This window comes from Ceratotherium simum, chromosome 26, assembly GCF_057802395.1.
Source record: "Ceratotherium simum simum isolate JZ-2026a chromosome 26, ASM5780239v1, whole genome shotgun sequence".
Taxonomy (NCBI): Eukaryota; Metazoa; Chordata; class Mammalia; order Perissodactyla; family Rhinocerotidae; genus Ceratotherium; species Ceratotherium simum.
The window spans coordinates 4,149,531-4,167,338 of record NC_141925.1 but is presented as its reverse complement, the minus strand read 5'-3'; the positions used below and the strand labels follow the sequence as shown (position 1 = coordinate 4,167,338).

General features: G+C 43.7%; 1 protein-coding gene across 2 annotated transcripts in view; it reads right to left on the bottom strand.

Annotated features, from left to right (window-relative positions):
• Positions 1-17,139, bottom strand: part of DNAJA3 (DnaJ heat shock protein family (Hsp40) member A3) — a 37,137-nt gene extending 19,998 nt beyond the window's left edge. For both annotated transcript variants that reach the window (XM_004438114.3, XM_004438115.3), the window contains exons 1-5: positions 16,914-17,139; positions 11,571-11,704; positions 5,713-5,796; positions 4,765-4,965; positions 3,372-3,524 (exon numbers count right to left, since the gene is read on the bottom strand). In XM_004438114.3, coding sequence (XP_004438171.1) covers positions 3,372-3,524; positions 4,765-4,965; positions 5,713-5,796; positions 11,571-11,704; positions 16,914-17,124 — 783 coding nt within the window. In that variant the 5' untranslated portion in view covers positions 17,125-17,139. The remainder of the gene's footprint in view (positions 1-3,371; positions 3,525-4,764; positions 4,966-5,712; positions 5,797-11,570; positions 11,705-16,913) is intronic.
• Between the last annotated feature and the right edge of the window lie 669 nt (positions 17,140-17,808).

Below are 17,808 nucleotides of genomic sequence, written 5' to 3'. Positions count from 1 at the left end.
TGTAGCCATCAGAATCCTCACCCTCTCCAAGAGCACCCTCTAGAGGAATGCAAGCTCAATTTCTCTTTCTCAAACTAAGATGCACATTGGTCTTTTTCTCAGTAGAAGTATAGGTAAGTAACTTTGGGTATACGCATCAGTGGACTATTATTCAGCCACAAAAAATAGTATTTAAAAACATTCAAAGATATGGAAAAATGCTTTCATGTAATAAATGAAAAGTTATGGAAAATTGCATGTATGATTCTCAACGGTTGAAAATTATATACATATAGGCAAAAACATATTCAAAGTCAAAAGACAAATGACAAACTAGAAAAAACACAACTAAAATCATCGACAAAGGACTAATTTACTTAATTTATAAACAGCTTCTACAAATGAATAAGAAAAGATCAATTACCCAATAGAAAGAAGGATAAAAGATTGAATAGACGCCAAGGAAAACAATGGTTCTCAAATCTTAGAAAAGATGTTCAACTTCACACATAATAAATACCTGCACATTCAAAAAATGAGTATGAGAAACGACATTATTCAAAGGTATCCATTATCTACAATGGTAAACGATGAGAACAACCTAAGCATCCAATAATATGGACTTGGCTAAATAAATGATGATATATCTGTATGAAGGAATACTGTGGCCATAAAAAGATCGAGGCAGCTCTACACGCAGAGTATTACCAAAATATACTGAAAAGTAGAAAGAAAAAAAAAAAATCAAGGCACTAACTGTATTCTTCTACCTTTGGTATAAAAAAATGCACACATGCATGCATGCATACGTAGGCCTGCATCTAGAAGGGCAGAAGGATGCCTGAGAGTAGAACTCAATGACTAAAAGTCAAGAATGGGAGGGAGACTTACTTCACACTGTTTATAATTTGTACCCACTGAATTTTCAATGGTTTCCATATATTACTTATTAAACTAAAAAATAAACTATTAAACTAAAAACTAAAAACTATAAAACAAAAACAATATTCCTAAACAACAACTGGCAGGAAACACACTAAAATGATAATATTGGTGGGATTATCAGGGACTTTTGTCTCCTTTTTTAAGCTTTTCTGCACTCAAAGACAACTTCTACTCCCTCCCACACACAGATACCACGAACAATGATTTGACTTTAAAGGTGGGTAGTGGAGAACTTCCCAACTCCCTTAAAAAAGAAACCACCTAATTGGAATACACACATGATCAACGGAAACCTAACTGCATTTCAAACAAATAATATAATCATAATGAAGTAGGAGAAAAAGAAGTGACCTAAGTAACTTTTGAGCACAGTATTTTAACTATATAACCCCAATCCAAAGATAAAAATCACACTAAATATCAAACGCCAGTAAGTAGGACTGTTTTTTGCAGCAGTATGAGTAACAATTCTGAAACTACGTTTTGTGTGTTATAGGATTGAGCAAATGAGTAAATATATTGAGGATAATCAGAGCCAGATCTCTCTTTACTAGAAAAACGTTTCAAATGTGGACAGGCAGAAGACTAGATGAACCTTGTGGTGATGGAATGAAAGTGGAACTATCAGGCTGAACTCATTGGTTTTTTGGATGGATGGTGGGTGGATGGATGGAGGGTGGGTGGATGGAGAGGTGTGTACGTATGTGCATATACCTATCTATAGTAGGAATAATATGGAAAGAGATATAGATATGGGTATATATATCTATATGTGTGCACACATATGTGCCCACACACAGAAACACACACTTTTTTTCCTGGCTCAGTCTGCTCAGAGGGCTTAGAAGCAGTGACACTCCAGGTACAATGAGCACACCTATAGCACAGATCTTGGTTTCTAAATCCCATTAGACATTAAAAGGAATCAGAACTCCTTGGAGAAATGGCTGGTTCCAGGGCATGGCAAGGAAAGTACAAGTAGAGCCTAGAACATCTTGTTGTGATAGAAAGTAAGGAAGTGCTAAAAGGATGACAGGGACGTGTCAAAAGGATATAGGAGCCAGCCGCAAGGGACTTCTACAGGCCAAGTCCGGGACAATCTGATCATCAAAGTAAGTAACTATGTATACTAATTATAATATATATAGTATACATAATATATATATATAGTATTATATACACTAATTATAGCCTAGTGAATAAAACAAGGATCCACTATTTCATACTGTTATAAATGAATGAATAAATAAATGGAGAACAGAAAGTTCTTTCTTTCAGTAGAATGCCAACCAACAAATGTATAAGGGATGCTGGAATCAGAAAATCACCATTTTGCAACTGTCACAGTAATAACTGATTTAGACAAGAACGATAAATGGGTGCTCTAACTACTGGGTAAAAGTTGGATGAGAAACAGGATTATTTCTAATAGTGTCAAGGTACCTCACCACAACTTCCCTACTAATTTCAAAGGGAAAAATAACAGCTTTACAGAGAAGAAACCTCGTGGACACTACCTTAACTAACTGATGGTGATCAAATGTAACATCATTGCTAATGGGACAAACTGACACCCTGTGACTCCTGACATGATCCACTGAAAAGGGTACTACTCCTTTGTGGTGTTTCTGCCAAAAATGAATAATCTGAATCTTATCATGAGGAAGTTGTCAGATGAACTCAAAATGAAGGACATTCTACAAAATAGCTGCCTGTAATCCTAAAAAATGTCAAGGTCATAAAAGAAAAAGAAAAGCTGAGAAACTGTACAAGATTAAAAGAGACTAAAGATATGACAACCAAATACCACACAAGATCCCAGCTTGGATCCTGGACCAGGAAAGAAAGAACATTATAAGGACAATTGAAAAAATTTGAATAAGTACAGATAATGGTATTCTATCAACGTTAAACTTTCTGATTTTGACAACTGTACCGTGGTTATGTAAAAGAATGTTCTTGTTCTTAAAAAAAAGTACACCAGAAATGACAAAGCGAATGGGACAAAATGTTAACAACTGGTGAAGCTGGGTTAAAGGAATAAGGGAGTGGTTCTTTATACTATTCTGTAAGTTCGAATTATATCAAAAATTTACCAAAAAGAAAAAGAAAAAATAAGTACACTTCAAGCAAAATTTAAAAATTTAAGTCCCCTTGCCCCACCCCGGTTTCAAATCACCAAAGTATCCTAAAGGATATTTTCAGAGATAACAGCAGTTTTCTTGCTCTGTCTGTATTGTTGTCAAAGACAGAGCACTCCTGGAAAAATGCAGAAGGTTCTAGATAAAATAGTCCCACCTAGTTATGAACTCTCAAAGCCCTAGGTACTGCTGAATAAATATCCATAGGAGCATAGAAAAAAGGAATGGTGGGGAGAAGTGTGGGTTGGCAAGAGGTGGGAGTCCCCTCGGGAAGACAAGGGGGGCTCTGACTCGCTCTTATCTTACCATGCCAGAGCCGCTGCAGTAGTGGCAGTGCTGCACCTTGGTGCCAGGCTCGTTCCCCTTGCCGTCACACCGCTCACAGGTATCAGTGATGTTCACAGTGAACTCCTTGTTGACGCCCTTGGCAGCCTGATTGAAGGTCAACTCCATAATGTACTAAAGAAATCAAGGGATGGCCTGTCATCTTTCTAAAGTGAGGGAAGTTTTCAGTTACTTTACTTTCTTTTAAAGACTTTATTTTTTAAAGCAGTTTTAGGTTTCCAAAATTGAGAGGGAGGTACAGAGATTTTCCACATACCCCCTGCCCCCACACATGCACAGCCTCCCCTATTATCAGCATCACTCACCAGAGTGGTAAGTTTTTATCAAAGATGAACCTACATGGACATGTCATAATTATCCATAGCCCATAGTTTACATCAGGGCTCACTCTTGGTGTTGTACATTCTCTGTGTCTGAACACATGTACTGACACGTGTCCATCATTATAAAATCATACAGGGCCGGCCCCGTGGCTTAGCGGTTAAGTGCGAGCACTCCGCTGCTGGTGGCCTGGGTTCGGATCCCGGGCGCGCACCAACGTACCGCTTCTCCGGCCATACTGAGGCCACATCCCACATACATCAACTAGAAGGATGTGCAGCTATGACATACAACTATCTACTGGGGCTTTGGGGGGAAAATAAGTAAATAAATAAAATCTTTAAAAAAAAAAAAAATCATACAAAGTACTTTGACTGCCCTAAAAATCCCCCATGCTCCGCTGACTCACCCCTACCCCCTACCCCAGTTATTTTAACTGCTTTACTTACCTGTGCTCTGCCAAGTAAGAACAGATGGGTCTCACTTAACTGATTCTGCCCTACTCCTCAGGATTTTAAAGAGATAATGTTTTAATTTAAGTGAAAATGTACTTTTTAATAAACCAAAAATGTTCACAGATAATATCTGTACAAGATCCTTACAAATAGCTCAAATGATCCACAATCATAACTTAGATCGTAAAACATTTCTCCTCTCTCTTCAATTCTGATAATGTCTTATTAACATATAAATAGGGAAGAGGTAGGATTGGCAGTGTCTCCCTGCTGGATTAAGTTCTCCTAGAATAATGTAGGAAGCCCTAGATAAAATACTCACACCCTAATAATGGACTCTGAGAGCCTTAGGTGCTGTCTGATTAAGCAATTGTAAGAATACAGTCAAAATGGATGTATACATTATTAGCTATACGACTTTTCAAATATCAGAATTATTTCTTACCAAGATGACTATCTCCAGATCATTTCATTTAAGCTGCTTTGCCTCTTTCTTTGAGAAACAGACATTGATAAAATCTGTTTGCATCACACTTAGCAGCTAAAATTTGAATGACTCTTCAAAATGAGATGCTTACCTCCTGAGGCTGATTGAATACACTTTGGAAATCTCCAAAAGAAGATGATGAGAACTCCCCAAAGATCTTCCTGAAGAGCTCCTCTGGGTCAACTGTGGGGCCTCCTTTCCAGTAGCTCTGCCCAGAGCTGCCAGCCCCAGGATCGAAGCCCGCAGAGCCATAGGCATCATACTGCTTCCTCTTCACTTCATCACTCAGCACCTACCGAGAACAGCACAGCAATCAGGCTCTCCCGAGGCCCAGGGACACAGGCACCAAGTACAGATAATGGTACTGCTCAACATTAACTTTCCTGATTTTGACAATTGTATTGTGGTTATGGGAAAGAATGTTCTTGTTAGAAAATACACACCGCAGTACTTGGGAATAAGAGATACAATGTCTGCAACATACTCTCAAATGGTTGCGGGGGATATGCACACAAACACAGAGCAGATATATGATATCCTATATATCCTGAACCCCTTCAGGATGGTCAAAGTCCAGGAAGAAGGTCCACTTTTCAATAACTCTGGAGCTGTTCAGCAGTTGTTCCATGTAAGCTTCATCTCTCTGATTACATTTTACATTCCTCCAGGGCATGTAAAAGTCTTCTACTTTTACAATCCCTACCATCCCCACCAAATAGCACGGCCTTAGGTAGGAGGCCAGTATTCAAATAGGTGCAGAATTAGTCAATCCAACAAGCGGTTCCCAAAACCAGCTACAAGTCCAAATGACCTGAGGAGCTCTGTTTATAAGATTATTGGATCCTGTTCTTCATTCAGATTCCAAGTTAGATCTAGCATGAGACCTGAGAATCTTCTTTTTCTTCCACGAGGTGATCTGGTATGGGGACATAGCCTTCACATTGGACCCTATGACACATCAGGTCACCCTGTGCAGTGCACTCTGATGCACGCATGCAGCTGAATGACAGTGACTGCACACAGCAGTGGGTCACATTACCTCATAGGCTTCTGCAAGCTGGGAGAACTTCTCCTTGGCTTTGGGATCGTCCTTATTCGTGTCTGGGTGGTATTTTTTTGCAAGCTAAGGGAGAAAATGGTAGATTAGTATGGACACAAGATAATTAATAAAACTGAACCCCATATACTAGTCACAATCTCGTCTCCTTCATAGCAGTTGTCTCTCTCAGACTTTATAACCAACAGCAATTCTTTTCTTGTGTGTGAGGGAGACCAGCCCTCAGATAACATTCAATGCCAATCCTCCTCTTTTTGCCGAGCAAAATCAGCCCTCGGCTAACATCAGTGCCCATCTTCCTCTACTTTATAAGGGAAGCCGCCACAGCATGGCTTGATGAGCGGTGCGTCAGTGCACGGCCAGGATCCGAACCTGCGAACACTCGGGCTCCAAAGCCAAGCATGCACTTAACCGCTGTGCCACCAGGCCAGCCTCCCAACAGCAATTCTTAAAACAAGGTTTAAGACTTTAAAATAAACCATCTCTTCCAATCCGAGATACGTACACATTTTTTCAACCACAACAAATCTCTAAGAAAAATAACAACTAATTCTTTAGAACTTGGGCACCTTGGTGAAAGATGCAAAGCAGTGTATCTGGTACACTATCATCTATGTAAAAAGAGAGGACAATAACTGGATAGATAAGTAGATGTGTCTGCTGTATAAATTATTTTTGGAAGAACATACAATAAACTGCTAACACTGATTGTTACAAAAGGGATGTGGATGAATGGGAAGGAGCAAGACTTTCCACTGTATGCTCCTTTGTACTTTCTGAATTGTGAACAAGGGGAATATACCTACCTATTCAAAACACAGATTTAAATATTAAAAAACAAAATAAAATCTCACTTGGCTATCCAGAGCACATGGGCATGCTGAGCACTCTAAAACAAAGGCTACCTTCCGGCTGCACTGAGCAGTGCTATGCACTTTGTAGGTCCTCACTGTGTCTGCTGTGGCTACTGATGCCTTCCAAGCCTGGATTACCACAGGTCCCTTAGGTGAGGGCAAGGATCTGCACAGAACCCTAAAGCTGAACGTGACTTGGGAAGCCATCCGGCTTTGTCACTGCCAGCAGCTGGCTGCTTAATCTGCTTCTGTAGATACTGGGCCTCACACCAGCACGTGGAAGCATGTCAGAGACTACGTGCTAAGCCCTGAAGGGGGGTTCTCAAGGCATGGCCAATAGATCACAGTGGGCCACAAGCCTTGTTCAACGCCAAGGAAAGATACATCTATTGGCTGGTCCCAAACGCCAGGACAAGATATGCTGGTATGCTCATGAGATCAGCACAAGGAAAACAGAGGCCTTTTTGCAGTCAGAAAGACCTGTATTTTAGTCTTATGTATGCCACATACTGGCTTGTGTGGCCTTCGCTGTATGTCATAACCTTGCTGAGTCTCTTGCCAGGAGGATTAAATGACGTAACACGAAACATTTTTTTAACTAGAAATTTTTTTTTAAAGAGATAGTTTCTTTCTTTTTTTTTGGGGGGGTGGGGAAGATTGGCCCTAACCTAACATCTGTTGCCAATCTTCCTCCTTTTTTTCCTTTTTTTCCTTTTTTCTCCCCAAAGCCCGAGTAGATAGTTGTATGTCATAGTTGTACATCCTTCTAGTTGCTCTATGTAGGACACCTGCCACGTCACGGCCTAATGAGCGGTGTGTAGGTCCAAGCCTAGGATCCGAACCGGCGAACCCTGGGCCGCTGAAGCTGAACACGTGAACTTAACCACTACACCACCGGGCTGGCCCCACACAAAGCTTTTTATCAAGGTCTGATCCCAGTAACTGCTCCATAAAGGCTACTTTAAAAATTTCTAATTTTGTGGCCGGCCCGGTGGCACAAGCAGTTAAGTGCATCCGCTCTGTTCCAGCGGCCCAGGGTTCACCGGTTCGGATCCCGGGCACGCACCGACGCACCACTTGTCAAGCCATGCTGTGGCGGCATCCCATATAAAGTGGAGGAAGATGGGCATGGATGTTAGCCCAGGGCCAGTCTTCCTCAGCAAAAAGAGGAGGATTGGCAGATGTTAGCTCAGGGCCAATCTTCCTCACCAAAAAAAAAAAAAATTCTAGTTTTAAATTGCACAGCTTGGGCCGGCCCCGTGGCTTAGCGGTTAAGGGCTTGCACTCCGATGTTGGAGGCCCGGGTTCGGATCCCGGGCGCGCACTGACGCACCGCTTCTCCGGCCATGCTGAGGCCGAGTCCCACATACAGCAACTAGAAGGATGTGCAACTATGACATACAGCTATCTACTGGGGCTTTGGGGGAAAAATAAAAAAAAAATAAAAATAAAAAATAAATAAATAAATAAATAAATAGCACAGCTTTACCTGATTTTTTTATTTCCACACCTAAATACTTAAATGGTTCCCAACCCTCTCTTTAATTAAGTCTCTAGCACTTGCTAAGGGCTTCAAACATCCCATTAATTTGGCCCGAGCCTCCATTTTTCCAATCTTCTCTCACCCTGGCATCAGGTAGCTTATCCTCCAGCTCAAAAGAAGAGACGTGCTGTTCACTAATCCCAAGCCAAGATCTTTGCTTCCTATCCCCCTATGCCTTTGCTCATTCCATTACAACCCAGTAATAAAAAAGATAACTCAAAAAATGGGCAAAGGATCTGAATACATATATAGCAAATGGCCAATAAGCACATGAAAAAACGCTCAACATCATTAGTCACTATGGAAAAGCAAATCAAAACCACAGTGAGATACCACTTCACACCCGCTGGGGTGGTGAGAATCAAAAAGACAGATAACAACAAGTGCTGGTGGGGATGTGGAGAAACTGGAACCCTCACACACTGCTGTGGGGATGTAAAACGGTGCAGCTGCTTTGGAAAACAGTCTGGCAGTTCCTCAAACAATCAAATACGAGTTACCACAACCCAGCAATTCCATTCCTAGGTATATGTACATGTACAAGAGAAACGAAATCACAGGTCTACATAAAAGTTATACATGGGCTTGGCCCCATGGCCGAGTGGTTAAAGTTCTGCGTGCTCCGCTTCACTGGCCCGGGTTTGTGGGTTCAGATCCTGGGCACGGACCTACTCCACTCACCAGCCATGCTGTGGCCGTGTCCCACATACAAAGTAGGGGAAGACTGGCACAGACGTTAGCTCAGGGCTAACCTTCCTCAAGCAAAAAAAGAGGAGAATTGGCAACGGATGTTAGCTCAGGGTGAATCCTCCTCAGCAAAAAAAAAACTTATACATGGATGTTCATAGCAGCACTACTCATAACAGCAAAGAAGTGGAAACAATCCAAATATCCATCAACTGATGAACGGAAAAATAAAATGTGGTCTATCCATGCAATTAAATATTAACATGGATGAACCATGAAAACGTTATTCTAAGCAGAAAGAAGTCAGACACAAAAGGCCATATACTGTATGATTTCATTTCTATGAAATGTCTAGAATAGGCAAATCCATAGAGACAGAAGGTAGGTTAGCAATTGCAAGGGCAGAGAAGAGAGGAGCATAGGAGATAAATGCTAATGGCCCTGGGGTTTCTTTTTGAAATGTTGAAAATGTTCTAAAACTGACTGTGGCGATGGTTGTACAACTCTGTGAATACACTAAAAACCAGTGAATTGTACACTTTATTTTTTTTTCATAATTTTATTTATTTTTTTCCCCCAAAGTCCCAGTAGATAGCTGTATGTCATAGTTGCACATCCTTCTAGTTGCTGTATGTGGGACGCGGCCTCAGCATGGCCAGACAAGCTGTGTGTGGGTGCAGGCCCGGGATCCGAACCTGGGCCGCCAGCAGCGGAGCGTGCGCACCTAACCGCTAAGCCACGGGGCCAGCCCGTATTGTACACTTTAAAAAAAGGTAAGAAGGGGGCCGGCCCAGTGGTGCAAGCGATTAAGTGCGCGCACTCTGCTTCGGCGGCCAAGGGTTCGCAGGTTCAGATCCCCAGCGCACACCGACGCACCGCTTGTCAAGCCACGCTGTGGCGGTGTCCCACATAAATTGGAGGAAGATGGGCACAGATGTTAGCTCAGGGCCAATCTTCCTCAAGAAAAAAGGGGAGGATTGGCATCAGATGTTACCTCAGGGCTAGTACTCCTCACAAAAAAAAAAAAAGGTAAGAAGAGGGAGTCACTGTCAAGCCCTAAGCTATTAGTCTGGTCTTGATCAGTATACAGTTCACAAATACTTGGCTTGGACAAAGGTTTCGCATGCCCACAAAAAAATGAAAAAAAAAAAAAAAAAAAATTAAGAATCTTGCAGTAGGGGCCAGCCCCATGGCTTAGCGGTTAAGTGCGCACGCTCCGCTACTGGTGGCCCGGGTTCGGATCCTGGGCACGCACTGACACACCGCTTCTCTGGCCATGCTGAGGCCGCGTCCCACATACAGCAACTAGAAGGATGTGCAACTGTGACATACAACTATCTACTGGGGCTTTGGCGGAAAAAAAGGAGGAGGATTGGCAATAGATTTTAGCTCAGCCCCGGTCGTCCTCAGCAAAAAGAGGAGGATTAGCACGGATGTTAGCTCAGGGCTGATCTTCCTCACAAAAAAAAAAAAAAAAAAGAATCTTGCAGTAAATTTTTCATAAAGGTAATTTACTTTTTTTGTGTGTGTGTGTGAGGAAGATCAGCCCTGAGCTAACACCCATGCCAATCCTCCTCTTTTTGCCAAGGAAGACTGGCCCTGAGCTAGCATCTGTGCCCACCTTCCTCCACTTTATGTGGGATGCTGCCACAGCATCACCTGACAAGCGGTGCGTCAGTGCGCGCCCAGGATCCGAACCTGGGCTGCCAGCAGCGGAGCACAAGCACTTAACCGGTACGCCACAGGGCTGGCCCCCCAGGTAATTTACTTTTGTATTTAATTTACATTTTATTCAAAGATTTCTTCTTTATTCTGATATTATGGCTTTCCTCTCTTTATGGTGTTACGATGCTCTTTCTTTTATCAAACAACATTAATAGACTGCATTTGTTATTTTTAACATCTATATTAGGCAAAACACAAAGGGTGGCAATCCTACTTCGGTGCCCTCAGTTTTTATTATTTTATTTATTTATTTATTGTTTGTTTGTTTGTTTTTGAGGAAGATTGGCCCTGCACTAACATCTGTTGCCAATCTTCCTCTTTTCTTTTTTCTCCCCAAAGCCCCAGTACATAGTTGTGTGTCATAGTTATAGAGTTGTAGCTCTTCTATTTGGAACGCTGCCTCAGCATGGCTTGATGAGCGGTGAGTAGTTCCACACCCAGGATCCAAACCGGTGAACTCCGGGCCACTGAAGCGGAATGCACAAATTTAACCGCTACGCCACCGGGCTGGCCCTCCAGTTTTTATTTAATTTTAATTTTTATTTTGTTGATCAGAGCAAAAGTCTGGGAACCTTGGTCTAGATAACTCACATACCACTTCACCAATTAGCCAAATACATTCCAGGATATGATGACAGGAATTACATACTTTCTGGGTTAAGAAAAGAAATAATTCTATGTCCATAAACTTTTATCTGAATGCAAAGAACGACTACTTAAAACTCAGACCAGCATACCTACTGATTCAGAAGGTGCAGAATAAATTTAAGTACAAAAACAGCTCTGGAAAAAGATTTTTTTAAATGTTTGGTTCTGACTCTTCCCTTTTTTCCAAAGCCTTAACCAGTACAACATTATGCACTGAGAAACACAGTCCAGCAAAGCCCATCTTTATCATATCATTCTATATACTGTCAGTTGCATAATGTTGTATACGTCTGGGCAGACACACTGCATTAATCAGGATCAGACTAGATCAATAGCATTCCTGCTACAATATCTTGTCTCTAAAATCTGGCTTCCATACAGACCTGGTAATAGGCTTTCTTGATCTCTTTCTGGCTGGCATCTCGGGGCACTCCTAATATCTGGTAATAATCCTCTTTTGCCAAAGGCGCGCTCGTGTGGAAGGAGGCAGTACAAACAAAAGGGTAACTTTTTACTCCTAAAAAAGAAAAAAGGAAAGAAACTCACTCTGGGAATGTACTCAACAAAAAGAAATTGTGAGTAAACAACCAGCCAGGATACGCCTATGAAGAAGCAAACAGGTCACAGCTTCAGGGCCTGTTCTCTTCCAGGCCCACTGGAGACCAAACTCTCTGCACTTCAAAACTGGCTAAGGCCACTGTATATGAAGAATACAAAACAATGTCTGAGCACTAGGCGGGGCTGATTCTGCTGGATTACACTACAGCTGAAGCCTCATTACACCACCAAAGGAACCGCTCCCCAGATGAGGGCTGCACCTGGAGATGATTAAAAAAGGACTTTGCTCCCCTGTTACAATGCCCAAGCACCCACCATGTGCCAGGTATTTCCATACGCTTTGTCTCCCCTAATGCTTATCAACTCCCCTGGTTCTTTCCCTCTACCATGCAACCTTGGATATCTGCTTACAGGGTGGTTCTCCGAGTGTGGTCCCTTGGACCAGCATTATCATCAGCTCGTTGGAGATGCAAATTTTCAGGCCCCACCCCAGACTTGAATCAGAATCTCTAAAAGTAGGGTACAGCAGGCTGAGTTTAACAAGCCCTCCAGTTGATTATTCTGTCAAACTCTCAAGTTTGGGAACCACTGTACAGTTATGGGCTGTGTAATGACATTTCAGTCAAAGACGAACTGCATATATGATTGTGGTCCCATAAGATTAGTACCATCTAGCCTAGGTGTCTAGTAGGCTATACCAACTAGGTTTGTGTAAGTATACTCTGTGATGTTTGCACAACAATACACTCTCCAAATGTATCCCTGTTGTTAAGGGACGCATGACTGTAAACAGTTCTTAGTCTTTAAAGTCACAGATCTCTCAGAGAATTGGATAAAAGCACTGACCCGTCCCCTAAAAACAATACAGATATATACACACGCAAGGTTAAAAGGCCCTGTGCCAGAACCTCTGTTTACCCCCGAGCAGACAACCTGAAAGGAATCAAAGCACAAGGCAGGCGGCCACGTGCCCTACCCTCCTTGCAGGTCTCTTGCATCAGCAGCTAGGAGGAGAGGCCAACAGACACATCTCCTCAACTGCCCTGCGCACGGAGCAGAGAGCTAACCTGGACCGGTATGTCACAAAGTGAAGGGGGAGGCTGCTCTACAACCTTGATTACTGCCTCCTAACCCCCAACCCCAGTGTGACAACTGGAAGATGGGGAGAGCAGGGTTGGGGCAATATGGGGCCAAGTTAAGGCAGAAGGGAGAGCGGGGTCAAGAAAGAGAACAAGGATAAAGACGCAGCTCTGGGTTTTGCATTCATCTGCAGAGAAGCTTCCGTGTTCACCATTCATTCAGTAAATACTTACAAATATTCACCATTCATTCACGCAGCAAATACTCACTGAGCATCTACAAGGGCACTGGCTCCAGGCTGGAGATACAACAGCCACCATTCAAAGGCACTGCCCTCCTGGAGCTGACATTTATTCAAAATCTTACCACCATATTAGGCACTGAGATACCAGATGAATAAAAAGTCAAAGCCAATGCCCTCAGGGAGCTTACAGTCCTGCAGGGGAGTGTGGGAGGCAGTGTGTGAAGAAATATTAGCACAGAAGGACGTGCAGAGTAAGAATACACAAAAGGGTCCCCTAATCAGGGCTTTTCAACCTCCGCACTGTTGACGATGATCCTTGGTTGGGAGGGGGGACAGATGGACAACTGTCCTACTATGGACTGAATTGTGCCCCTCCCCCCAAATTTATATGTTGAAGTCCTAACCCTCAGCACCTCAGAATGTGACTAATGTGACTGTATTGGAGATAGAGTCTTTAAAGACAACCTTGACAAAACACTGATCTTGGACTTCTAGCTTCCAGAACTAGGGAATAATAACAAGAAAATAAATTTCTGTTGTTTAAGCCACCCAGTCTGTGGCACTTTGTTATGACAGCCCTGGCAAACTAATATACCTACGTACTGTAGGACGCTTCAGAGCACTCCTGGTCAACTAGTTGCCAGTAGCACTTCCCTTCCCCCCACAAACTGACAACTAACAACATCTCCAGACATTACCAAATGTCCCCTGGAGGGTAAAATCACCCCTAGTTGAGAACCGCTGACAACCCAACCTAAGAAGTTTAGGGTACGTCTTCTAAGGTAACTGCTGTTGAGCTGCAGAAATTAGCTAGGCAAGGAAGGAGTCTGAATCCATCGAGGTTTATTCCCATAGTCCTGCCACTATTTGTGACAGCACCTCCTTTCACTTTCAAAAGTGCTCCAAATGGCTGATACAGCATATGATCACCTTTGGTTTGGAGGGAGTGGCTCACACAAAAGTCCTCATGTATTTAGGAACCGCAGATACTATGATGTAACTAGACTAGCGACTCTGTGTGTGGCGGTGGTGGTAGTAATGAAGGGGTGGTTAGAGATGATGATGATTAATGAGGCCTAGGAATAAGCAGAAGGGCCTCTGAGCTATGCTTGAGTCAGGATTTTATCCTGAGGGCAACAGGGAGCCACTGCAAGTGGTAAACAGGGAGGTGACTGGGTTTGCATGAGAAAGAGCTCTCAACAAACGAGAACTGGGAGACTACTTAAATTAATCTGAGCACAAAAGACAACCACGGGGGTGTTGAGCAGATCCAGGAAGGGAGCAAGATAAGGGATAATCAGGAGAATGAGTAGGTCTGGACAGGATGATTAAAATCAGAATCAGGAAGTAAATCTCTATTTTTGGTATCCCCAATACTTGTTTCCTGTTGCTGCACCCGAGATGTCCTGGAACATGAAAAGCAGACAGTGTGGAAGTGGTAGGGGTTAGGAGACCACTGCTGTCTTTCTTTGGACAGATTTGAGGAAAACACTAGAGCTAGTTTCCCAGTGCTCCTGTACCCAACCCCGCCTTCACTCAGGAGTGAGGGGTCACCCTGGTCCCATCCTGCCTCTCCCTCCCTACTCCTTCCAACCTAGAATGCAGAGGTCAGTCATGGCAAAGGCACTGGCAGCTGCAGGTTCAATATCAAGAGCAGAGAACTTGGACTCGAGTCAGAATGGGAGACAGTAATGTGCAAAACTGCATGTGGATAACGACAAATCACACTTACCTATTACAAGTTTGATGACTTTTGACATTATCCAAAAGGCATCGATGATTAGCAATAATTAGAAAGAGTTCATTTAATAGACAAATTTTTCACCAAGATATGACCAATAAATGTCTTGCCCTTTTTAGAACAACCCAGAACAGGATTAGCCTCCAAGTGATTCCAAGAATGGCCAACCCAGTGTCAAATAACCGCCTTCTTTCTGTCCTTGGGAGAAAAATCAGATCAAAGTGTTTTTATGTGATCTAATCATACTACTAGATTTGAGATGAGATCACAGACCAGTGTTTAGGACCTGAGTTGATGACTTTAGATGTGATAACAGAGTGTATCTTGAAGGATGCCACATCTCACATGTGTTCATCACCTCATTCGAAACATGCCCATCATGGGCTATGGGCTCACTTGGGGAAAGGATAGCTGACTGCAGTTCCTTAGTGATGGCCCCATACAAAGCTCAGTACTTAGTGCCTGTCTCTATCCGTCTCTTACACACACAATCATCAAAAATGCTCCCCAAACTTCTACGACTGTAATATGAACAAATTTAGATTAACAGTTACCTAAGAAATTAATAGTTGAACAAAAAGATACAGTCAAATTCTACTTAAAACAATCTTGACATTAGAAAATGTTAGCAAAACCTAAAAACGACCACTTTTGATCATATTGAGAAATATAGCATGACATCACTCCAAATAATCCTCAGGAAATCTGGACAGATTCCTGCTCCATCCATGAGGAAATACAGGTGGCGGGAACAGAATAAAAAAATTGGCTCACTTGAATAAAACCGCATCCAATCTCAATGATCTCTGCTGTATCCCCAGTACCTAGCACAGTGGCCGGCATATGACAGGCCCTCAATAATTACCAGTGAATGAGAGAATAAATTTTCACAGTTAAGAGAGGCTCAAACGGATTAAAGAATTCGCCCAGGTCATACACACACACTAGTGGAGGTGAGTTTGTTCACTGTACAAAGTTATCGCAATTATTAATACTTTAATGACAGCATTACAAAAATGGACCCCAATAGGAAATTATCTTGTAAATTATCTTGTCAAGGCCCTTTAATTAATCATCTTTGTAAGCTTATAGATGGCTTAAATATCATGTGCACAAATTCTAAGAGACAAAAACAACTAGCACTATTCAGGCACACACTTGTTCAACGTTTCCTCCTTCTTTCACTGTAAAGAAAGTCATCCAATACACAACATGAGAAACCATCATGGCTAAGCAGTTAAAGGCTTAATATACATTAATTCAACATCACCCCCAGCAATTAAGAATGCAGCAGGTTTTGAATCAAGGCTCTACCACTTGATTAGCTTTGTAACATTCTACCAGTTGTTGAACATCTAAGCCTCAGTTTCTTTATCTATAAAATGGAATAATAACAGTGTCTATCACATGGAAATGATCCATGCCTGGTACACAGTTAAGTGCTCCATAAATGTTAGCTTGCATTCTTATTACAATTACCAACTTAAGGACTTCTAAGAGACTGTTGAATGTGCACTTCGATTTACACCACGTGGTGGGAAGAGAGTAAGCTATGACAGGACAGCTCTGGCTTTGCGACAACTGTTCTTATCTAACTTTACGACCTTGGGCGGGTCAATTCCTCCGCTAGAACCTCAGATTCCCATTCTTTGAAATGGGGATGACGATCCCTACCTTGCAGTGTTGTTGTTTCCATCCAGTGAGAGGAGGAACAAAGTGCCCAGCACCAGAGCAGGTGCTCACCGAATGGCCGTTACCTCTTTCCCTCCGCTACAGGCTAAAAGGTGGAGGCACAGGAAAGGAATACGGCAAGGGAGCAGCGGCAGGCCAGAACGAGGCCTCCAAAATGTTTACCGAGAGGTGAAGGTTCACGGCCTACGGGCGTTTCATCCCTGCCGCCGGGGGCTCCATGCAGCTCTCTCTCGTTCACGGCTTCTGAGCAACCACTTGGGCCTATCTGCCTCCTTCTTGCCCGTCTTCCCAAGCAATTCCGCATACAGGTCGGAAGACACCCTTCACCCGCTACCCCCGTGGCCAGAGCGAGACGAGTCACTCCCTTCCAGGCCTTGGAGCCGCCACTCGAGCTCTGCAGACTACCCTCACCTGTGAGGCTGACACCGGGTCTCAATGTCAGCAGCGCTCCGGGGCCTCGAGCTCCTAGGGAAGGCGGGAAGGTGGTGACGCTCAGCTTGCGGCCCAGCGACGCCCCCACCTCGCCCCCCCCGGGCAGCCGGGCCCCTCTCCTCGCTGCAGCCGGCAGCCGCGGGGCCCCCACAGCCACCAGCAACCAGCGTGTGGAGCACCGCGCCGCCATCTTGGCCCGGGGACACTGCGCCTGCGCCACCCGGCTCAAGGCGGGCCCCCCACGAGGACAGCGCGCGCGCGCAGCGCCGGCTGTTCCGGAGGCAGGGTCCGTTACGCGCACGCGCAGCAGCACCCAGTGCGTCTTCCTCGCAGCCAACGCCGAAATGGGATTTGCTTTGGAGAGTGCTGCTAGGTAGACGTGCCGTAGAGAACCTCGTCATTCTGTGCTGGACTACCAAGACTGCACCTTATCTGTGTAAAGACGTGGTTGAGTGTAGCCGAATGTAACTAGTCCGGGAGTCCCGGCAAGGGGCGGGACTACAAATCCCGCGGTGCAGTGCGGCCGTCAGTCGCGCAGATGCCAGCATGCAGTGCGCGGCTCCTTTCCTCCGGAGCCGAGACTTCGATCTCCCCGCATGGCTGAGTACCCACGATGAGGACTTTGATCATTCAGTTCTCTCCTAACCGTGTTAGCCTTCTCCAAACCTGTAGTGAACTTGCCAGTCGTAGGATGAGAGCTGAGCTACCCCAAAATGAATTTAATAAATATTGTGAGCACCTACTCTATCACGCATGTTCTGGAATATCGGGGATACAATGATGAATAACCGTCCGACCTGCATACCGTCCCTGCTCTGGAGGAGCGCACGGTGAATCGAGAGAGACAGGCTCCTTAGTACCTAACAACGTGATC